The sequence below is a fragment of the Seriola dumerili genome, unplaced genomic scaffold (assembly GCF_002260705.1).
Source record: "Seriola dumerili isolate Sdu_G_001 unplaced genomic scaffold, Sdu_1.0 BDQW01000874.1, whole genome shotgun sequence".
Taxonomy (NCBI): domain Eukaryota; kingdom Metazoa; phylum Chordata; class Actinopteri; order Carangiformes; family Carangidae; genus Seriola; species Seriola dumerili.
Genome location: NW_019175129.1, coordinates 197,998 through 222,721, shown reverse-complemented (window position 1 = coordinate 222,721; position 24,724 = coordinate 197,998). Strand labels below are relative to the sequence as shown.

At 39.1% G+C, this 24,724-nt stretch overlaps 1 protein-coding gene across 2 annotated transcripts; it reads left to right on the top strand.

Moving 5' to 3' along the window:
- Positions 1-1,600: 1,600 nt before the first annotated feature.
- On the top strand, positions 1,601-20,945 carry smad2 (SMAD family member 2). 2 transcript variants are annotated; one of them, XM_022766573.1, is made up of 11 exons: positions 1,601-1,722; positions 4,311-4,847; positions 9,856-9,945; positions 10,656-10,849; positions 11,270-11,404; positions 11,653-11,715; positions 11,987-12,040; positions 12,230-12,442; positions 12,720-12,857; positions 14,681-14,825; positions 16,498-20,945. In XM_022766573.1, the coding sequence occupies exons 2-11, from the start codon at positions 4,591-4,593 to the stop codon at positions 16,619-16,621; spliced, it is 1,413 nt and encodes a 470-aa protein (XP_022622294.1). In that variant the 5' UTR covers positions 1,601-1,722; positions 4,311-4,590; the 3' UTR covers positions 16,622-20,945. The 2 variants fall into 2 exon arrangements, with proteins under 2 accessions (XP_022622294.1, XP_022622293.1); XM_022766572.1 differs by having other exon boundaries at positions 11,653-11,727.
- Positions 20,946-24,724: the final 3,779 nt, after the last annotated feature.

The window sequence follows — 24,724 nt, the reverse complement described above, 5'->3', positions numbered from 1 at the left end:
GCTTCACATTTCTTACACATATATATATTTTTTTACAATATTTTAATAACTTAATTCCACTGTATGAAAAAAATGGAACGTCACAGCTGGTTAATAGCTTAATGGATCTTAATCCAACATGCTGTTTCTCTATAGGGCGCACAGCATACAGCAAATTGCTATGGAGTCTACTGACAGTCATTCTTACAACAGTCAACTGCCAAACACTTTACTAATTTAGACAATGAATGAAGGACAAAGCATAAAATGACTTACAGGTGAGTGAACTTCTCTCGTTATTTAAGCAGACTGAGACAAAAGACACACTGGCTTGTGGTGTCCCCCTTTTGTTTTCGTTTTTTCATCCGGCTTGGTTATAGGCTGGTTATAGCATGGCAGGTCTGTAGCGCTTCATTTATGTCCATAAATGAATGATAAAGAGAAGCATCATTTAGACGCGCCACAGTCGTTCTCACAGTAGCATCCGCAGCTGAGCAACAGGTCTCAGGTGAGGCACACTGTACGCACAGAGCATGCGCCTCTGGCTCCTTGACACTATGGTCGACAATGAGGAAAATAGTCACAGGATCGACGTACGCTACTACTCCTGCTGACAGACTGTTTTGAGCACGGGAAGCAGCTACACCAATGAATGATTTCTCCACTGAGAGAAAGACTGCTTTGTTTGCATGCAGGTGCTGCAGGTGCACGTCTGCGTATTTGCATGATGCGACCAAATGACCTATGAAAGGTTGATGCAAACGCAAACTTATGGTCATTTATTTTAGCTGTTTAATTTTTCACTAGTGACACAAACATGAAAAAAGTACTTCAACACACCTAAAGTAGGCTACTACACATGATTTATGATAGGTGATACTGCTCTGCGCTTTATTTGGCATAAGGCGCCAGTATCCTTTACATACTGTATCTGTATGTATTATTGAATGAATGAATGAAAAAAGCCTCAAAACATTTAAGAAGAAACACGCTTTAATATTCAGCCTTCATTTACCTCCATTTAGTCTCCACTGACCAGCCTGTACTGTGGTTTATATTTTACTGTAGCCTATACAGTAAATGAATGACATTACCCTCTGTTTGTTATTATGAGCTTTATTTTTAATATATCATATACTTTTACTGATATACAAAATGTTCATAGCCTATCATGAGTGCATTGGTGTTAAACCACAGGGGTAGGGGTGTTAAACCACTATAGTAGGAAACGTTAAAAAAAGCACTATGTTCTATTTTATTATTGTCCACTAGGCTGCATTTCTCTTTAATCTACTCTATTCTACTCTATTCTATTCTATTCTATTCTATTCTATTCTATTCTATTCTATTCTATTCTATTGACCAGCTACTGTATTATGCAATTCTGTAAGGACAATCAAGGTACCCACTGATAAACATCACCGACATACCTTCGTACGTAACAACGTATGACGGACATGACCTCGAGCCAATAGAACACCGGTCTGGCAACAGGTTATCGGCTGAATCCCGGATTTCAGCCAATAGGAGGGTAGAGGAGGCGGGCCGTGTTGGCGTCGCGTTGCCGTTTATGTTTTGCTGTACATGTTTGGTTGAGCTTTGAATGAGGGGCCATCATCATCCCGGCGGCTCGGATGTGGAAAATACAGTTTAAAGTCTCTCTGGATGCATTTATAATGAACAGGCAGGCTTTTCGGACAGGTACCCGAGTGACCGTTCGGTGTCCTTTCACCTCCTCGTGTGGTAAGTGTGTTTTTAACTATGAAACACATTTGATTTGCAAGCGAGGAAACATGCAACAGACCTATTTATTTGTCTGTGACACAAAGTAGCAAGCTTGCTAGCGGATTTTTTTTGGAGGCGAGGGGAGGAGGAGAGAGGCGGGGGGGGGGGGGGGGACTATCAGTCATTTCGAGACAAAAGAAACCTGAATATTTTCACTGTGCCTGTATATCACAACAATTGACACCCAGCGTTGAAACCAAGTCGCTTTTTGTGTCTTGTCAAAGTCTACATTCACTGGCTGTTTAGTCTGAATAGCAGTTAGTAGCGTTAGCTTATTCTTCAAACCGTGCGTTTGTTATGTGTACGGTTTCAGGGGAAGAAGTAACCCAAACAGGCAGTTTCTCACAAAAAAGACAAAACGGTTCAGACAAAATAAGGTTGCTTATTTTACCCACAAGGCCCTGATAGCCGTGGTCAGCATTTCGACTAGATATATGCGTTGTGGCCATATCAGCACGTTTTGTGCTTTTTGTTCCTTACATTAAGACTTTCTATTCACTTTGAAAGGCTCCCACATACGACCCTGGTTCCCCCCAGCAGCAATTCACGAGCTTTTAGCTGTTTTAAGAGTTTCTTATAACATTTCCTTTATGTATCAACCTTTAGTAAAATTAGCAACCACTTCAACCAATTATGAATTTAAGTGATCCTTTATTTTGCTAAAGAATCACTTTCCAAGGACCCCATTTAAGGTATTGAACAACTTACAATATTTGACTCAGACATACTTTTTTTCCAGCCTCTGACTCTTATGCTGGCATCAAAGCCTTCTCCCCAAAGCTATTATTTGTGTAGTGTATGATGGCTCTAATGGAAAGCATGTTTGGATGTTTAGACAATATCAAGGAACTGCAGGACTAAGACTGTAGTTAATTATTTTCAGGAATGGTCTGACTAGCTCTGAAAGCCATTCATACACTTACACTAATAGTAAGCAGTCCAAGGGTTAAGCCTGTGAAATTAATTCTTAGAAGGAGCTTGGACTTTCAGGGTAACATGCTGAGGATAGTTATCCCTTCCTCCCTGGCAGCTAAGTTGAAAAACCTGCATCACTGAGTGGTTCTGTCTGTATTTATTTATGAGTGAGTCAGTGATCATTTATCTGCTGAACTAATCTACACATGACAAAAATGTTTGTGTTTTGAGAGGACAGCCAAATTTGACTTAATAATTCAGTTAGAGTACTCTGTCTAGGTCTCTTTCTCAATTTGCTCTGTGTGTGTGCCATGTGTGTTTCCTCATTAGGCTGGGAAATGCATCCTGGCAATAATATGAGAACCATAATATTGTATAAGGTTACACATGCAAGTCAGAGCTCAACCAGAACTAACTGTTCAGTGTGCATTGTGGCCATTGAATTCCAAATTTCACTATCACCATATGAAATTTAAAACAGTGAATTGCTCACCTGCCAAAATAACTGATAGTCTGAAGGAATGATCTGTGAAACTTAAAAGATTTGCCGTTTGTGAGTATAGGGCAGCATGTTTCATCTGGTAAGGCTTTAAGCTCCTGTCCGGGGTTTAACACAGTTAGACACTGCTCAGCTTTCCTATGAGAGGGCGAACAGTGGTTTTAATAATAGCATAGGTTTACTATAGGATTACTTTGGGATTAGTATAGATATTGACATAGATTTGCCACTTTAGACATAAATTCCTCTCTTCTCAGTAAAAAAAAAAAGATGCTTTAACATGACTCTACATTTAAAGTTCTCTTCAATGAGTTTTTTAAAGGTTGGACAAATAAAGATGAAAAATCATCCACACCCTCCACTATTTTGAGTAAAACTTAAAATTATTTTAATGCACAAGGTCTGTAATACTTTGAACAATCATATGTGATTTGTGCAGAGCTGTATTATGAGAATTTGTGAGGTTAAGTACCTTAACTGACCTGTGACATTTTGTAAGAATATATCCCTCCCTTAAACCATCACTAAAGTTTTCAAAAAAAAGCACACGAAACTAGAATCTTATTCTTCAATACTAATTGTGACATTTAAATAGATTACCATGATATACAATATGTAAGCAGTTAATGCATCAGTATCAGTAAGATGACTGATGCAATCTGCACCCCCCCCACCCCCCCAAAAAAAGTCTTTGTGTTACCGGATCTGAAGACTTACAGTTTGGAAGTGGTTTTGCAAGATAACAAACCTACTTGTGCAAACAGAAGAGCTTAATTTTCTTATTATGATTGAGAAGCATGGGTGCACAGCTAAGTGTGCACCAGCAGTAGAGTATATTCATCAGAGTTTGTCCAACAAATGCTCAATATAAAACACAGTCAGTTAATTCTTAAGAACTTTGCACAGGGTGTGTAGTGCTATGGCTGCTAGTCTGGCTGACTTACAGCACGGTACATGGTGGGAGGGTTAGCAGTGGGGGGCTATGATAGATATCATAGTCATGGCTCTGGGCAAATGTGTGGGCACAATTGGTCTCACCATTACAGAAATGAATGTTTCTTTGTATCTTCTTATCTGTCCTCTCTCTTACAAGTGTTAATTTGTGCTTTCTCTCTTTTCCCTCATTTCTTAGGTTTCTTTGGATGTGCTACTCTTCACTCCCTATGTTTTGTGCTCTCCATCTGATATTTCTGAAGAGTCCTCAAGATCTATGCCTTAGTTCTGATTAGACATTACTCAGAAATACGTGCATATATTCTGTATATATCTTTTTTGAATCTCCAGTTGGAATTCAGTCAACAGTCCACAACCTGTATCACCCTTCTTCCCCTGTCCCTTTTTCTCATCACATCAGATTAAGAGGGACATCAAAACACACTTGGGTCCACACATACACACACACATAGGCCACCATGTCCTCCATCCTTCCCTTCACTCCCCCGGTAGTGAAACGCCTCTTGGGATGGAAAAAGACTCCAGCAGGTAGTGGGGGAGCAGGAGGAGGAATAGGAGGAGTAGGGGAGCAGAATGGAGGAGGACAGGAGGAGAAATGGTGTGAAAAAGCTGTGAAGAGCCTTGTGAAGAAGCTGAAGAAGACGGGGCAGCTTGATGAGCTCGAGAAAGCCATCAGCACACAGAACAGCAACACAAAGTGTGTCACCATACCCAGGTGAGATGAGGACACACGCATGCAATCCTTTCCTCTGTATTTCTCTGGCTTTGCTCTCTACCACACACACACACACACACACACACACACACACACACACACACACACACACACACACACACACCATGGCCACTGTCACAGGGGTAGTAAGAACCAGGTAACACACAAACACAATTTTACCATCATGATCAGGTCAGAGGAACAGATGTACATTCCTACACATAGATACACAATTTAGACCAATCTGCCAATTAATGATTTTCTACTATTGTTCATTTAGAACGGTTATTAACAAGTAGAAATTTAGAAAATGTAGAAAATTGCCCATTCTGACTCCCTGAGCCCAGGATGAGGTCCAAAACACAATTTCAAAATAATTTAAAAACAATAAAGTCTCACATTTGAGAAACTTGTGTCAGTAAATGGGCAATGTTTTTGTTTTATAAATGTCTTAAATGATGATCAAAACCATTCTATTCACTGACTTGTAGCTCAAGCACACTTTCATGTTGCGCTCATATTCACACATCCACAGTTCATGTGTCCTGGTATACCACAATACCACCAATACAGATTAACACAGTGAGGTGTGTCAACACACATGAAAGTAAGCAGGAGGGTGACAGGCACCCACAGGCTTGCAGAAAGAAAAGTCTCTGTTGTGCAACAATGGGTCCGCTTCCCCATTTAGTTGTGCCATAGGTTAGCAAGGCAGCAGAAGTGAAACCTGATTGGAGGAAACAGATGTCCAACACATGATGCCAGCCAAACTTGTCTTGTGTTGACTATATGCAGAAAATGTATACATTCACAGTATGTGCAGAGCTTGTGATCGTTCGCTTTATTCTGAGCAATCACTGATAGTGTGACGGGCTCTGATTGTGTCAATGCTGTTGTCTTTTACAGCTAGAAAACCTTTGAGCATTGCCTTTTATCCTGTAACACTGATTAGATAGGTTGACACAACTTGTTGGAAAGTGCCAATTAGATTAAGATCAGAGGAAGTTGATCAAAAGGAATTCGATTAGATGACTTGAGAGCTTATAACAGACTCCAACAGTGGGCGTATTAAATGAGTTTTAAATGTAGAGTTGCACCAATACTCTGCAGCATCAGAGCCCTTCTTCGAATGAAGTTTGTGTAGATACTGTGATGTTTTCAAAAAAAGATCCTTGGCATAATAAACATCTAGTGTTTCAAGGAAAATGCAGAGTGGAATATGCCAAATGCTGACGTGTCTAACTGAAGGCACACATTTGTTTAGCACAGGTGTGTGTACTTCATGACAACAGCATGGGTGACTAATTAAGTGTTTGGATTGGTACTCGGCAGTGGCCACTCCATTTAATGAAGTTCTTTGTTCCTGAATCAGTTCTGAAATGCTATTGGTGCATCTCTACTTGGAAGTAAAATCTAAATGTTAAACAAAATCTTTAAGTATGGAGACAAAGAAACAAGACAGTCTGAATGGCTGGTAATGGCTGTTGATGGCTGTTGGCCAAGAACGGTTAAGCATGGCATAAAATAGCTTGTTTGCCCTGGGCTTTGGGGAATACACCACCCCCCTACAAACACTGATGTAGGATGTATGACAAGACGTCATTTAATGTGAAGAGTGTTTTCTTATCCTAAAGTGTTGGCAAAGGTTCTCAAGATGGAGAAAATGCAGTGAAAAAAAAAACCAACTTTCATCCATATCCATATCTGAACAGACTCTTTTAAAACAGAAAACCTTGGCCTCATGTTGCATTAGATCTTCATTATTTTTCACAAGAAAAACTCACTTCACCTCACTTGAAAATACACTTGGAGTAAATTTGTTTCTTTGGAGTATTTTTTTTTATGAAGGAACCCGTATGCACCCAAAGCTGCTAATGCTGTAGATACTGAGTGGTTCATGTGTTTGTCAGTGTAGATTTCTCCTGTGTTGCATGATAGTTACATGAGCCAAGTCACTAGACCAGGTGAAACCTTATCGTGACAAAAGTGGCAAAGACAAGGGAACCCCCATGAAAAGCATGTGATTAACGTCAGTCAGTGTGCTGAGGATCAGCAGAACAGGGAGATCACTAGTCTGCTCTGTGAAGATTTTATGAGCTTCCCTTCTCAAATTTTCTATGTAATCTACCCTTTCTCTGAGTTTCCTTTAATTATAAAGTATCAATAATAGAATCCCTCCCCACAGAGAGAAAAGTCCATTACACTCATGTCAACCACAAGTTAGCTGCATTTGGCGTCCTGCTTCAACCGGATAGTTTGTTGTCTTGAACCTTGCTCTTTGACCTAAGGATGCTATCCCTGATGACTGCACCATCTTGTTTCCTCTGGTTCTTTTTTGACAGATGGAAACAAATGGGGGAAGTCCTCATTCATACATGGCATTATAATATGACCCGAGTAAATGTGGTATGCATCAGCTTTGTGACATGCTGAGAAAGTGTAGGGGTGACAGGAAAAATAAACATGGCAGATGCAGGTTTAGCAGAGGAGGTGTTAAAGCAATGCATATGTTTACTTTTCTTTAATCATAGAAGGATTCTTCTGTGACTGAAGTAATATCGGGCGATGACGCTCCTGGTGGGTGGTTACTTTCTCAGCAATGCACCCTGTACTGAGGTCAGACAGATCTAATCACATTGCAGTCTTAATGCACGCTGTGTAGATTTACACTCTGCATCGACATGCTCCATAATGGGTCGTAATATTTAAGTTATAGAATTGAACTGGTGAGAGCATCAGTGCTGGCTCACATACAAAGTAGCTCTCAACACATGTGAGTGTTGTTAAGTTGTGTAAATGAAGTATGAAACAGGGCAATGCTAGAGTAACACAAAAGGTAAAATGAGTGAATAATGAAGGGTAACCCATATTTATCCAAGGTGACTCTGCAACACATAGTATATGACAACATATATAGATACAGTATGTGGTTATAGACTTTAACTGAAACTGCTTGGGTTGATGAGGAAATATTAGGAAGTTAAGAGTGTAGTTGAGAAGGGTGGAGAGAGCTACTGTAAATGTAACCAAAAAGATTTTTAAAAAAGGGCAGAAGTACAACCATCTGACATGAAAGGGTCTGATGCCAGGCCTCTCACCGTTTCCTCACTGTGAGGAATGTAGACTAGATAGCTTCTGAAGTGGTGCTGATAAGGTGATGGCGGTTCTTTTTAGATATTTGCTTGAATACTGCTGCTGTCCTCAGGCTAAGAGGAAGAGTTGTTTTTTTTTAACCTCAGGATTTCAGGGTTTGTAGCAATAGAACTTAATGTTTGTTTTCTTGTATTATCTTGCGCCCATAAATCATCATAAAAACACTTATTTAAGAGACATGTGGCCTGTCCTGTGGTACTCAGTTGACACACAGTGGTATTGAGGTTAAATGAAAGAATGGCTGTCTGCAAAATGAGTGTTTTTCAAGGATTGATGGTGGCTTGGCTAAAATGGCTATATGTTAAAGGAATCCCTGCCATGAAGTTGTAGGTCTAGATATGTTATTTGACAGTCCTCAGCAGTTTTTGGTAGATAGCATTCCAGGCATTTTGATGTATAACTCACTTCCCTTTGAACACAGAGACGCAAGGTTGATAAAAATCTGAGATAAATTGCTCTTGCTCTTGTAGTTCTTGTTTTGTTGGGCGGTAGAGGATGTCAGGGTGGTGTCTGGAGGATTGTCAGGAGATAGCAGGTGTAGGGCTTTGTAGATTTCTGCTTGGGTGGAGGTAGGAAGTGTGATAGAGGAAGAGTGCAACAGCTCATCTCTATCTAGGGATAGCAGGCATAGGTAACTGAATGAACTCAGAAGGTTTCAAAAACTGTCTACAAAACAGTTTACGGCTCTGGAGTGAAAATATCCTCATGACATTTTACAAATCATCCAGTTTAGCTGATATCTAAACAAATTTAATTTACAATTCTAGCTTTTAAGCTTCTATCCAGAGTGATTTACTGGCAAGTAGATAAGTAGATGAGTCTCAGAAAGAAAGCTTTTGACAGACGGACACTGAAGTGATTGTTCTTTTGACCTTTTATGTGAGGAGGGAAGATGGCAAGGCATTAGCTGTGTCTGGAGATAGGATACTTCGAACTTGTATTTGTAGAACTCTTTCAGTAGGATGATAAGTTTCGAGATAGCAGGTCTTGTACAGACAGGTCTGGCAATCACTTTGCTCTGATCAGACAGCAGAATCTCCTCCTCTCCTCTCCTCTCATTAGAGAACAATTTAGCAACAGTCGGGATGTGTGATTTCCTCACACTGTGTACTTGTATACACACATTTGTTTTGTATCTGTTTTTTTTCAGTTGTCATGTCCTGACACATTTTGTGTAGTCTATTGAATTTCTTTATTTCCCTCATTCACATATTATTGTTTAGATGCACATATTGTGTGACCCTGTGTGACTCGCTGCTTCACATCACACTCCTCCTCATGGCTTAGAAATAATACGCAGAAATGTGAATCATATGTATGTGTAACTCAGATATTATGTGCAGTCAGGCTATGCAGTCAGGAGCTTGCTTAACTTTAAAGCCCAAAAACCAAGTAAAATGATTAGACGTATTCTTTTTCATATGCTTCTACAGTGTGCGTAAGATCACACGTGAGCGGGAAAGCGGAAATCAAAGATTATTTCATCCTGGTATCGTCTTTCATCTAAAAGTTTTAACAGACCGCTGCAATTTAATCCCGTCTAGCTCCTTGCATCACCTGATTGCACCACATCACTGTCAGATTTGGACTTGTCATATGATCACCTATCATCCAGTTATAGTCTCTTATTGAAGAGGGAGTGCCCATTTTTTTTGCCCTCCTTCATGTCAATAAGAGACCAGCTGTGAATATTTGTATGTGTGATTTCATCCTACTAATTTGGAATAAGACATCTCATGTTCACCATCTATTTGCTTTTATTTTTATCCTTTTTTTGCACTTGTCCTGTGCCTGCGTTTGTGTGTGTACATGTGTATGCATGTCTTTTTGTGTGTGTGTGTTTGTGTGTCTGTAGCAATTGCTCAGATCTATGGGGTCTAGGCTCAGGCCACACGATAGAGCAGTGGGACTCTGCAGGCATGTACGGATACCATGACCACAGCAGGTGAATACACTCGCATGCACACAAATACACAATGAGTCGGCAATTGTTATGCATCTCTTCATTGCTGCAAAAGTTACACAGTGAAAATGGTAATGCAATTGTCTGTTTGTATCCCGGGCAACAGTGTTATAATGCACATGACACAGGCAATAAGAAAATAATTGAGCCGTATTTGAAGAGGTGTATGTAATACGCAGATTCAGCAGTAAGAAGTAAATGTAATAATCAAAATCCATTACATTAAGCTCATGTGTGATGTGCTATCAGGCAGTGACCAAAATACTTGACTATAGATCAGTTTAATGGTGATTTTAATAGAGATACTTTCTCTTTTACTGCTATAAACGTTTTCTGTAAAACAAGGCTAGACAGTTACAACTTAGATTTACAAAGGAACAGAAAAGATAAACAGTGTTTTGTTTTACTAGTTTTAGAGATCATTCTTACTGTATTGTGGCTCTTTCCAACTGTGCTGACGAATCTCAGAAAACAAGGTTTAGCCATAAAACACCATCAGCGTCCTGCACTCCACTGGGTTTCTTGTTTATTCCTGTTTGTATTTATTTTGATATTACATACCTATTATCCTATCAAGCCACACACTAAAGAAAGCATGAGCACCTCCAAGTATTCCTCCCAGCTTATGGTCTCCTGTCAAGACTTGGGCACATCACTGAGCTGTGAGCCATCCTTTCTCCCAACCCTCCCAGGTCACTGGACGGGCGTCTCCAGGTATCCCATCGTAAGGGCCTGCCCCACGTCATCTACTGCCGCCTGTGGAGATGGCCCGACCTTCACAGCCACCATGAGCTGAGGGCCATTGACACCTGCCAGTATGCTTTCAACCTCAAGAAGGATGAAGTGTGTGTCAATCCCTACCATTACCAGAGAGTGGAGACGCCTGGTAATGATCTTTGAGAAGTGTGTGTGTGTGTGTGTGTGTGTGTGTGTGTGTGTGTGTGTGTGTGTGTGTGTGTGTGTGTGTGTGTGTGTGTGTGTGTGTTTGTGTGTTTGTGTGTTTGTGTGTTTGTGTATGTGTGTGAGAGAGAGAAAGGGTTTTACTCTGAGCACTGCTGGCTGTGATCTTCAAGGTGCCCTCTAACAAATGATGTTGGTCATGCCAGCTGAATCCATTGGGAGTTTCATTACTGGTTTTTAATTCAGTTTGAGCTATAGAAATCAGTCTAGATGTGTTTAGGTTTATTTGTTTTCGTGTGTGACTTTTTTGCACACAATTGCTTGGGGAAAAAGTGCATTTAATTATACAACTAATGTGAAAGTGGTTTGTACAACAAATTGTATTTTTCTTGCTTTTTCTCTCTAGTGCTGCCTCCAGTGTTGGTGCCACGCCATACAGAGATTCTGACAGAGCTTCCACCTCTAGATGACTTTACAAACTCCATCCCTGAAAATACCAACTTCCCTGCTGGCATAGACCCTCCTAATAACTATATACCGGGTCTGTATGCAGAGCAGGAAATAAATATATTTTTTTTTATTTTTAATTAATTCACTTATTGCATTATCTGTCATACAAGCCAACTAGATTTATTTTTAATAGAAGGTTGTTAATTAAAGATAAGATTGCCAGCATGGTGGTTGTTTTCCTGTGTGCAGGTGATCATACACGCATAACCCTCACACAAAGACCTCAGTTCTGTCTCATAGGCACAACAATGTAATCTTATCTCATGTTTCTGTGTACAGAGACCCCTCCACCTGGCTACATCAGCGAAGATGGAGAGACCAGTGACCAGCAGATGAATCAAAGTATGGAATCAGGTAGACTTGTTTAGTGTTGTGGTAGTGTACATGCTGTCGCGTATCTCACTGACTGGACAAAGACATACTAAAAGGGTCAGAAGAACAGTTTTGACAACTTAAACTCATCCTCAGTGCCACACTTGTGATTATTTTCTTGTGTTGACAGACATACAACATTGCAGCAGTGAACATATTAACTACTGTTTCCACATTCTATATCAAATATAATACAGATTACAAAAAGGTGTTATTTATTGGGTTTTTTTTTTTCTCTCAGGCTCACCAGCAGAAATGTCACCAAGCACCCTGTCGCCTGTCAGTCATGGCCTGGGTAAGACTGCCTTATGTGTATATGTATCTTAATCCATCTTTGTTAGTTGTAAGTCAATATACAGCTCTCAAAGTTTAAAAAATGTTAGAAACTGTTTGATTTTTTTTTTTTTGTAGACCCAGTGTAGAAATGTAAAATTTTAAAATAAGGAAATATAAAATGTTTCCTCTTTTATTTATTGTTTTCCAGACCTTCAGCCGGTCACCTACAGTGAACCAGCTTTCTGGTGCTCTATAGCCTACTATGAGCTAAACCAGCGGGTTGGAGAAACATTCCACGCCTCACAGCCATCTCTGACAGTTGATGGCTTCACTGACCCCTCCAACTCTGAACGCTTCTGTCTAGGGCTTCTCAGTAATGTTAACAGGAATGCAACTGTTGAAATGACAAGGAGACATATAGGTACAAGCACACACACACACACATCTACACACACATAAATGTGCAGTTTATCAGTTATTATCAGTACTAAAAGTTGAAAAGATTTGCACAGTGCAGGTGTTGTAGCACTCCTTTTCAGTGGTTTCCAACAGGTTTTTCTCAGATTCTTTACACTGATTTGTTTGAGCAAACATGCATGTTTAGACCCTGCTTGTAAACTCTCTTCATGATTTATGTCTTCCTCCCTTTCTTTTTGTCCCTTTTATCTTCACATTATTTCCTGTCTCACACTCTGCAGGTCGCGGCGTGAGGTTGTATTACATCGGGGGGGAGGTGTTCGCCGAGTGCCTCAGTGACAGTGCCATTTTTGTTCAGAGTCCCAACTGCAACCAGCGATACGGCTGGCATCCTGCCACAGTCTGCAAGATACCACCAGGTTTATATACACAAATAATATTTCTTGCTATACATCTTCCAAAAAGCCTCCTGTCTGGTTTGCTAATAAGATATATTTGCAGGGTTGATGTCTGGTTTTATCTGGCAGCTTGGATCCCTATGAGGAACAAGAGTCAGTACTACAAACTCCATAACTCTTGGTACATAATGGCTTACCTTTATGATGAAAATAGTCCTGAGTGAGGGCTACATCATGGAGAGCACTAATGCCCTCCACAATGTGACAGTTTTTCTCAGACTCTCACCCACACACACTGACTCATCTCTACCCATGTAACTTTGAACATTTCATTTCTGGCCAAATGAGCAGCATTGTGAACAGTGTCATTACTGAGGCGCAGAATTGTACTGAAAGGAAGCACAAGGATCTCGTAGATTGTTCAGGGGTTGGACTGCTCAGCCATGTGGAGAATAATCACCAACATACAATACACCCACACCTCAAGATTCACAATGCCTCTGCTAGATGCTTTTACGTTATCCTCAAAGACATGGTGAAGTAAATCTGTCAGTTAGGTTTTGAAAATGTACATTGCTGTACAATGATTAATAGGTAACTTTCGTTTTTAGTGTTTCAAGTATTTCCATCAGTGTCCCTGGTGTTTTCATCGTCCACCGAGATGAAGAAAGGTCTATGTCTGAATTTACTCTCTCTGGTGGTGATGACCAGTCTATGCCTCACACCTCGAGCGCATTCAGAAATTGTTCATACCTGTTCAATATTTATGTCTCCGCACTGGCGACAGCCAGGGCTGGAGGCCTTATGTTTGAGGGGGTTGTCTGTACGTTTGTACGTCTGTACGTTTGTACATCTGTACATCCCATTCTCGTGAATGCGATATCTCAGTAATGCCTTGAGGGAATTTCTTCACATTGAGCACAAAAATTCACTTTATCTCAAGGATGAACTGATTTGATTTTAGAGGTCAAAGGTGAAAGGTCACTGTTACCTAAAAAAACAAACAAACACGTATTTATACACTAATTATGACACAATCAAAACAAAAACAAAAATGTCTTAATAGGAGAAAATTATGACATGATGACATTTTGTATCCAAGTTGTCAAAGGTCAGCTTCACTGTGACATCATCATCATTCTGCAAAAACACTTCTGGCCATTATTCAGTGCTGTAACTCAGGAACAGAAGGGGAGATTGTGACCATATTTCCTGCAACTTTGCTGGTTGGCGGAGGCGTACAACTGCGAGGCGGTAATTTTAGTTTCACATTTTGTTATGTTCCAGCCTTATGCTAAAATCAAAAAAAATAATTTTTTCCTTCATCATTCTGCACCAAGCGGCAACCTCCGGGGCTGAAAAATGAAGCTAACACGGTTGTGCCAAAAACTGCAGTTCCTCTAATGACTACTTGAAGCTGGCTCCAAAAGCGAGCAAATACCCATAGACCTGCATGTTGAAATACCCAATTTTACAGCAGAAATAAACAGCCTGGTAAAAAAAAAATGGTTTTGGTCTGTGAAACAGATATATAGACAGGTGTGTCTTTCCAAATCATGTCCAGTCAGAAGGGAAATGGGAGGCACCTGAGCTAAATTTCAAGTGTCATGGTAAAATGTCTGAATGCTTATGTCAGTGTGATATTCCATTATTTCCTTTAACAAATTTGCAAACATTTCTAAAACTCTTGTGTTCGCTTTGTCATTATGGGGTATTGAGTGTAAATTGAAGAGGGAAAATATCTTTTTATTTATTTATTTTTTTTTATTTTAGCATAAGGCTACAACATAACTATAGGGTCTGAAGACTTTACAAATGCACTGAATATTTTTTTCCTTTTTTAGGCTGTAATCTGAAGATTTTTAACAACCAAGAGTTTGCTGCATTGCTGGCCCAGTCAGTCAATCAGGGGTTCGAGGCAGTCTACCAGCTAACCAGGATGTGCACCATCAGGATGAGCTTCGTCAAGGGCTGGGGAGCAGAGTACAGGTGTGTTGCAATCTAACCACATCATTCTCTCCTTTATTATCATCAATGATGGTTGTAGGAGTCTGGTTAGACCAGAAAGTGGTGCAGAGAAATTCATTTGTGTGTCCTTGTGAACAAGGGTCATGCTAGAAGCTTGGTGACATTATGACTTGCTGTCTGTGCAGTGGCTATTGTTGGTTGCGCCTAGTTCTGTTTGTGACAAAATTGATATGAAGGGGACGACTCCATTGCTTCTCCCCTAGCAAATGAGGATTATTTTAAATTAAATGGTTTAAAACAGCTAATACAAGCCTCGTCCTGTTTGGATATTCTCCATTTCCTCAAATTTAGCTGCCTCAGTACAAGTGATCATGGTGATTACTTTGAAATTGAAATTTTACTGACATTTTTATAATATTTTTATTAGAAATCTTGGTGTGACTGAAGACGGCATTTTTTTTTTTTCTGAGTATTGTGGCTTTTAGGTGTATCCTTATTTTGGTCAGTTGTATCTTGTAGGGGAATCAGTTTTATTATTTGAGTATTTAGTATTTTATTTACTGCAACATCCTTGTGACACAACCAGCTATGATATGGTGGAGGCTGCATTTGGCAAGTTTGCTGGCTGCTCTAAATGTCAGCAACTTTTCATCATAATGTTTAAGCCTGGACTGGCTGAGCTTAAGTCACTGTGGCTAGATCACAGCAAAGCCTGGAAACTCTCCAAATGCTGCTTGGTGCATAGAGCATCTGTATCATCTGCTCTGAACACGACTCACAGGCTGATGTCATATGCCTTCAGCTTAATGGACTGAACTTAAGTAAAGCAACAAATATAGAGGCAGCATCTTTGAGAAAAGGGCACAACTTCTTAAACCTAAATAAGGTCACTTGTAAAACTGTATTTGTCAATAGTTTTACTGCACTCAATTTTGAGAAAATGATGAAAAGGGACTCAAGATCTGAATATTACTGAATCCTTACACCTTGACGGGATCCCACTAAGTTTAAGTATAGAGTACATGAATTAAGACATTGAGAAACAAATTTTGATTTTACCTTCAGATTCTGAATCATCACTTACTTTGCATGGATAAAATTGAACCTAAACTCTATTATATTCCTCCTTTTGTTGCAAAATGTGAGAGATTACAGGGCATTTGTCTGTATCTCTGTCTCTGTGGCCATCCAGCCATCCATCCAGCAAACATCTGTTCTGCTCCTGGCTCGGGTTTGTGTTGTACCCTCCCAGGAGCCAGACAGCAGTGTTTGTGGGGGTGTTTTGGCTTGTCCTCACTGGCCAGGGTTAAGCTGCTGTGTAGCCTGTCTGGTTAACAGTCAGTGTCTCTGCTGTTTGTAGAGCCTGGGCCAAGCCTGGCAGGGCCACAGAGTAGTCAGCTGTGTTTTATTGTGTAGTCAGATCTCGACAATGCAAGCTCCCATTTATTTTTTTATTTATTTGTTGTTAATCGCTTTAGGAAAAGTGCTCTACTTCTACTCACATTTGACACACTACTTTTTGTATTAGGCTGCGACTGTTTCCCGTCACCCTGTCATTATCTATAAATGTTACAAGGATTTTGACTATTATTATAATCGATACCACATGCCATACAACTTTTAGCCACAGCTGGACCCAGCAGAACCAGTGGGAAGTTTGTCTTTACCCTTATGATGTATTTTACACTTGCAGACGTCAGACAGTAACCAGCACCCCCTGTTGGATTGAGCTGCATCTCAACGGCCCCCTCCAGTGGTTGGATAAGGTGCTGACCCAGATGGGATCACCCTCAGTGCGCTGTTCCAGTATGTCATAAACAGGGTCCTGCTGATGCGGACGCAAAAGTCAAACTGACATTACACAACGTTCGAACAGTGTGTCCTAAAGGAGACAACCATGCGGTCTTAAACTGATGTACTAACAACGTTTTTTGAAAACAAAACAAAAACAAACAAAAAAAAAAAGATTAAACAATGGACCTGGAGGATGAAAGGAATGACATGACTAATGGACAATAGTGGAATGTTAACAGTGATGTCACACTGGACCTGATTACCTTTGGCTCTGTTGGATCGACGTCAGGCTGACATTCCAGTAATCATGGACCTAATAATAATAATAGAAAATCAACCTGCAATATCAAAATGACCAGACAGTGCTGTCTTAATGGACCAGACTGCATTCATGTTTTTGGTATTTAACTGAGGCTCTCATCCAGAAACACAAAGCAGGAGAGGGCTGTAGTGTCCTCCTTAATGGCAAAGCAATGGCTGTTTCTGGGATTAAACATGTGACCTTTTAGCTACAGGACACTCTCTCCAACCACTAGTCCACCCTGGCTCTTCACCACCTACCACAGCACAAGCTTTGACTCGGCATCAGTATTTGCGTTTACACAAGGTTGACTAACAGTCATACTGCCACTCCAGGCTCATGTTCAACCAAAGTCAACTTCACGCCTGGACATGAATTTCTTAGCATTTCTTGGTTTCGGTGACCAAACTTCCAGTCCATTTTTATCTCCACTTCTCTTGCTTCTCTCCCCATCAGTCCTGTGTTGTTGTGACCACAGACCTGACTACGACGGACTGCATGGTCTTCAGCTCTTAGAGGGGTGACCACTGGGAGAAAAGGTTGATGTCTGTAATTAATATTACATGCCCCGTCTTTACGTGTTCACATGCACACAAATATACTGTAACAGAGACACACTTTTGCAGTTCATACATCACTTAACTAGCTATTTTAACACAATTGTTTTGACATAGCAAAAAATCATTTCCTCTTTGTGCTAAATGTTGATTGGTCCTATTCAACATTGAGTGTGCAGTGGGGCAGATGTTTGAGTGTGGATCAGAGCTGAATATGTCTTTTATAATTCTGTGAGGAGTTTTTATTTTAAAGTGTGGTCATTTGCTAAACAGCACAGATAACTGGAATGAGTAAGCTAGGGAAATCTTCAGAGCAAGAGTGTGTGATATGTCACCCCTGTGGAACTTCATCCAGTTTGAAGTCTTTTAGACAATAATAAATGCAGAAGGAGTTTTTCACAGTTCTTATCATTTTTGAGGCCTAACAAGATGTACTATCTATGTTCCCTCCTGCATGCTCTTGCTCTCTCTGTCTCTGTCTCCATTTTTAAAATTATATCATTTTGTATATGAAGAGTCCTATGTCAGCCTTACGCAGGATCAGGGCTCAGTGTAAACCCAAGAGTCTAAGCTTCAGTGTCGCCCCCTGCTGTTTAACAGACAAAAAGAGAAAGAGTCATCTCTTAATGTTTCACAGATGTAGAAACTGTGCAAGTCTCTTTTGATCAAATGCTTGGACTGATGCACAGTTTCTCCATTATTGACATTCTTTAAAATAGGAAAAGTCCTGCAGTGTGGGACTTTAAAAACTGCCCCTATACTGTACTTGCACTGCCCCAAACCATGCACCCCTAAAAAAGATGCCTTTGATGTAAAATACAGCAAGATATGTTTTGAAATGTACAGATAGGAATGTTGCAAATCCCATTTGAAGTTAAGAGTATTAAAAGAAAATCTTTCATATTTTTAGAATATTCGCTATTAAGATTTTGTCCTTATATTGTCTGAATTGGCTTATTGTAAGTGTTGGAGCGTTCATTTGAGTTTAATGAGATTTCTTGCCCTGATCTAAAAGCCAGCTGGTACCTACATTGGTATTTTAGAGTCCAAATCTTTTCAATTCAAAGTATTTAAGCTTTAAGTATTTGACAAGCTAGTTATACTACACAGTTATTATTTTCTTTACACATTCTTTTAGCTACATTTTTGTATTTTCATGTATTTTATATATAAATATATTTAAAATCTTCAAAGCTTTCTTCCTTTTTATTAGAATTCAATATTTTTTTAGAATATGCCCTCTGTTTGAAATTATCACAGCTTGATGATGATTTGTGAAGTATGTAGCATAGGATATAACATTTACCACTGACAACAGTTCTTCAGTGCCAGTTGTGTGCTGAGTGACATCATGACTACCATCTTCTTTTCTTCAAAACCTCATTTGGCTGCTAAAATGGTAAAAGTGGCTGCTGAGTTCTGGAATTTATCAGCTGTTATAACTGTTGGAAAAGAAATTTCTTTGCCTTACTGTTACTAATTCTTCAGCTCTAGTGGTGTGACCCAAATTATGATAGTGCTGTCCCAAAGAATGAATGCATACAAGTATGTCCTGTACACTGCAGATCCACTCTGTCAAAAAACCTAACTGCTGATGAAATCTAATGGCTCCAGTTTTCAGGTGTTGCATTTTATTGGCTTAAACTTGCTAATGTCCTTTTTGAGGTTTGGTTAATTGCATAGCTGAAGATACATTCTTAAAACATACTTATTATAAAATGAAGCTGCTTAAATAAAAACAGAATTCTGACAATTTGGAGGTACTAGGATTTAATCCAGCAGCCGGGCAATATAGTATTAATTTTCATTATCACAACAGTTGGTATTAAGTTCAAAAGCTCTGACTATGGAAGGTGAATTTGTTGAATTCTGTCTTATTTTAGCAATTTATGACATTCCAGTACGTAGTGTAAAAGCTGCTGCCAATTTCAGCACTGCAGCTGTTTCATTCTCAGTATGGTTGTACACTGTTAATTTACAGTGAGTGTGTTTACATGCACACAGGTATTATGATATTATATCCCAGTTGAGACCTCTTTACTGTAAGTGTATTGCTCATGTGTATCCCAGCAATGAATACATAAACAGAATGTTATCACGTAAAACGGGATTGTAAGTCGTACATGTAAATATATATAAATGGGACAAGGTGTATACTTGCACCACCATCTTGACTCATACTGCCACATTCCAGATATCTTGTTTAATTTTCTCCAAACTGTGACAAAAACCTGATGAGGGTCTAAACTTGATGCACAGTGATGCTGGTGCATGTAAACATGTTCACATTTCCTATTGTCATTGCTCACTACTGCAACAAGTGGGGGAAATGTACATTTTAAAATTTGTTGTAGAAGACCAAATGAAGGCATAATGAAAGTTAAGTTTATGAAACAAGGGCTGTGACAAGGAGTCCAGAAATCATGATGTTGAATCATACATATTGATCCTGCAGAAAACAAAATTTGCATTGACATCCTCTCCTACAGGGCAATGAACTCCGACCAAAGTGAAAGATTGACACTTTTGAAAAATCTCAAAAGCAAATGACGGCCCTGCAGGACAAGCTGTTTTTATGTTGGTTTGACCCAGGCAAATTATAAACTATACTGTCTTTTAGGAAAATCATACCATACTCACTTGTAACCAAACAAAACCAGCCAAATGCAGTGATGTTGTCTCTTTGTATGTGTACCTATCTATCTGTCCACCTGTCTGTCCTGTCTTTTTAGCTGGTCTGTTTTTTTTTTTGTTTTTTTTTCATTTATTAGGGAAAAAGTTGACTTTACTTTGCCAAGGTCAGTACACAAACTCTGTAACAAAAATTTGGTGATACCTTTGATGTTATTGTTTATGCTAACCCACGTTTGTTCTATGCAGCGGCGTCAGATTGTTTGAACTGTATACTCAGACATATTTTCCCATTAAGAAATGCACATGGTGTACTTTCTGATGGTTAGACAAACTGTTTTAAATATATTGCCAGGGTCCAGTAAAAGCCTTTCTATTTTTCTTTCTTTAAATGAGTGCCACCTAACATTGTACCCGAAGACCAACCACCTTTTTCTTGCTTCCCTAAAGATTCTGTGTTTTGTAGATGAGACCAAATGAGGTTTCATTTAAGCTACATCTACACATTCTGAAGGTCCACATTCCTATTTACAGATCACATAATGTATTTTTTTTTCTTATTTGTGATGACAATTGTGTAACCCCATAAAAAGCCTCTTTCCGATGAATTTCTAAGAGGGTGGCTTTTTGGAGAAAGTGAAGTTTCTACATGTCACTAGTGGTGTTCTTGTATAGTTTTACTTTTATTTTACCATACACACTTTTTCTTGCTATCAGCAGAGCATATTCATTAGATGACAAGCTGTTAGGATTTCTGTCTTCTTCAAACACTGATGATGATCTTCATAGACTTTCCAGCTATTCTACATATACATACAACTTCTTACAGTGTACACTAATAAAGCTGTTTTAATTCAACTGGAAATTGTGTCTTGTTTGTGTTTCACAAATCCAAAACCACTTTTGCAATTGTTTTGTTGAGTGGTTGGCGCATAATTCACACTATGATAGTCTTGGAAAGAGAGAACAACACCTTTCCTACTATTGTTGAGCCGTAAGACTTGTGTTTACCGGTCTCCTGATTGGTGTTAGACACTTGTTACAAAATATTGATAGCAGACAAACTTGTCCATTTAGAATGGAAACATTCCCTTTGGTTAGATGGAGGAACATCTGAACTTAGTCTTAGTCATATTTCTGTCTAAAGAAATGGCTAGCCTTTATCTGTTTATCTGATAGGTCTATCCTTTTTTTACATGGAGAAATTTTTCATGGGGAAATACCAATATATAGTGTATGGGAAATACACAATGGAGAATTGGCTCTTCATATCAACTGTACTTTTTTTTTATTTGTGAATTTAGAATTTCTCTTCATTGAAACTGATGAAATTTGAAAAAAATGTCTTTAGGAGTCCGGGTCTCGCTATATCCTAAGTTAAATGTTACTGTTTAGACTTTTTTTTCTCTTATGGGTCCTGCTAGCAACTACCAATGGCAGACAGGTAGAGGGCGGGGCTTAATATGACAGGAACGAGGTGTGGTCAAGATGAACGTGAACGTAGATGTCGCGGGTATTTCGAACAGACAGTTGGACTAAGCTAGCTCGCAACCCTGACCATGATCATGACTGTCTTACAGCAATTTGCGAAGAAGTGTTTATAAAGTTTGTTTCTTCTTACAAGTGAGTCCAACAGTAAAACTTCGAGGACACTGAACCCTGTGGGTCGGCTGTTTGTCGGGGTCCTGCTAGCAGCTACATTTGCAAAAATGGAGGTAAGCCTGAAACAACCTCCCCCCTCCCTCTATAAACAAAAGAGAGACACACAAACTTTATGTTTTAAAACGAACTTATACGATTCACATGAATACAGCAGGAAATTAACTGCTTGACTATGCACTTGACATTAGATACCCCAGTATGTGCCTCTCATTTGTTGGCATTAAAGATACACCAGAGGCACAGACTGCCAAGGTTAAGACCTCAGATGCCTTCATTAGCTTACTTGTGATTTCACACGCCTCATAAAGTTTTTATTCACCATTCTATTCTTAACAACATTAGGGAAAAGTCAGCTTTATTCAGGAAATCTGGTAAATGCACGTAAACTTTCCGGTGTACATTTTGTGTAGAGATGCACAAAAAACAGTTTAAAAGTGTCTGTGCCTTGCTCTACATGTAACTATTATATAACATGAATTGCTGTACAATTTGGGAAACATCACAAGGGCTTATCCTTTCATTTTGAACCAAAAGGGAAAATCAATCTGATTAAATCTGTACATCCATGGAACAACAGGATAACCAGTCAGTGGTAGCAGTTTAAGTGTACTTTGTATTGGTGGTGCTACATGTAATACATTTTAATAGTCAGCAGAGGGAGGTAGAAGCACATTAATGAAAGGCCTGTCAGCAAGCTGCCCTGTATTCACAAAGTTGAAAGCCTAAAAATATGTGTTGATTAAGAAGTATGTTTTTTCATGAAAAGTAAACAGCAGACAATTTAACTGCAGTGTCATTTTAAACTCACCCACATGTCAGATTTTCTAACAAAACACTCATGAATTATTTATCCTATATCATATTTTTCAGATGTGTTGAAAAGATGCCTTTGAATTATACAATTTCGATTGGTGTATCCTGTTTTTTTTATTTTGTCCGTAATTTGACATTAACTGTTAGTATTGCAATACATTTAATTAAGTCATATCCGTCTTTTTGTTCAATGTGGTATATTCTTTTGAAGAGATAGATGTTTCCTTTTAAGACAAAGTCTGTTAGTTCCTCTATGACAGACTGACACACTTGAAACATAAACTGGATTTAAAAAGTCAGTTTATAAGGTTTTGTTGGTCATGTTCTGAACCAGTTAGGTTTGTTTTCTTTTTTGGTAAAAAGCAGAAATCACATTCAACGCAGATTCAGCAAAGATAAATAATAGGGGTCTGTAATTCCACCTTTAAGTGAAACGAAATTGCCAATTAAGCTTCAATTTTTCTTTCTCTATGCACTAGTGTGCATACATGTGTCAGATCACAACCAGGAAACAGTAATTGATAAATAACAAATAAATAAAAATCTAAATTTTTCCTCCTGAATTATTTAGATTTGTTTACTGTCAGCAAGTGAAACCTTTAACCCCTCCCTTCTGTGCACAGTGCAGCAGGCTACTTAGCAAAATGATGGATTCACAGTTAAACATCTCAGAGACATTAAAACACATTAAAAACCTTTGCAGTTAAAAGGTTTTGGTGTACTTATAGTGAAGAGTCTTTGAGAGTGAAGGGACTGTATGTGTGTGTGTTTGGCTGTTGTTCATTCACTTTATTTATCAGAAATAAGCACATTAATTGATATCGTTATGAAATGCACCAAATTAAGCAAAATTGCTCATTTTCAACTGCAGTCCCTGGATTGTCTGTCTGGGTGTGCTCCTGCATTTACATATTTTAGACAAGTGTTTGTTCATTGGTACCTATCTACTGGGTCTGTGTGTTTTTGCCTGCCAGAGTCAGTACTCTTTGTAAGTGACTCACTTGTGCTCCATTACCAGTACATCATTAAGTTGTTGTTGTTGTTGATGCTTGCCCTGCTTCCTTATGGTTTGGCCTTGGATCTCATCCGTTCCCTAGAGCCCTATTACAGTACAGAGCAGTAAGCATTTCCCAAACAAATTAATACCATATCCTGAGTGTACCTAAACTTTCTGGAAGTGTAATATAGACTGGTAATGGTGGCAGTCATTTTTATTTCTTGTGGTTGCAGAACAGATTTCAGTTTGTCTTTCTGAATGGTTTATAGAAACAAGCATGTTAATTCCTGTGACTGTGGCGTCTGCTTTATGGGCTAGATATCGATCGGACTTGCTGTAACCATTCGGTCTTGTGCAATGGCTGCAAATGCAAAATGCTTTCCAATAACTATGAGAGTAATTCAGGTTGGTAAATTACAGTCAACAGCATAGCATACATGAGCCTGTTAGGCTACAGAGTATTATGGATTTTATATGAAGATGAGGTTGTCTGGTCCAAGAGAGTGATGGCAGGTTCAAATCTTTTTACTGGTAAGCATAAGCTCCTGAAGAAGAGAATTTTTCTGTCAATACCATATTGCATTAAGAGTAGATATTATAGTGTAATTATGGGATTTCATTGGTTTCCGTGTTAAAGAAAGAAGAAGTCAACATTTTCAGAAAATATGTTCTTGGGAATTGCTGTTAACTAATTAGGAATTGCTGTTATCTTAATTATTACTACATTATTTTATGTATATTATGTGTTAATAGTAGGGTTTTTTTCTGTTTTTTGGACCGCTTTTTGCAACTTTTACAAAGTTTTACTGCTCATCTCAAATCACACATTTCAACACAGACATAGATTTAAATTCAATTTATTTTTAATGTATTGGTGTCTGTTATCTATTGCTGTCCATCTCTCTATCTGTCATTATTGTTCTGTCTATAAGGTAACAATCCTACCTCACACACAGGGGAGTAGTTTTAAAAACACACTGAACTCTTACTGTCTGTTTTCGATTCCTTGTGAAATAGCAACGCAGGTCCTGACATACGACCTGAGCGCTGACCCTGACTGTCATCTATCATTGATATGACTTTTGTGTCTGACGTTGTTTTTGTGCTGTCTGACGTCCCGGGGTAAGATTCCTCCCAGGGTTCCTTACATTTCACCTACCTGACC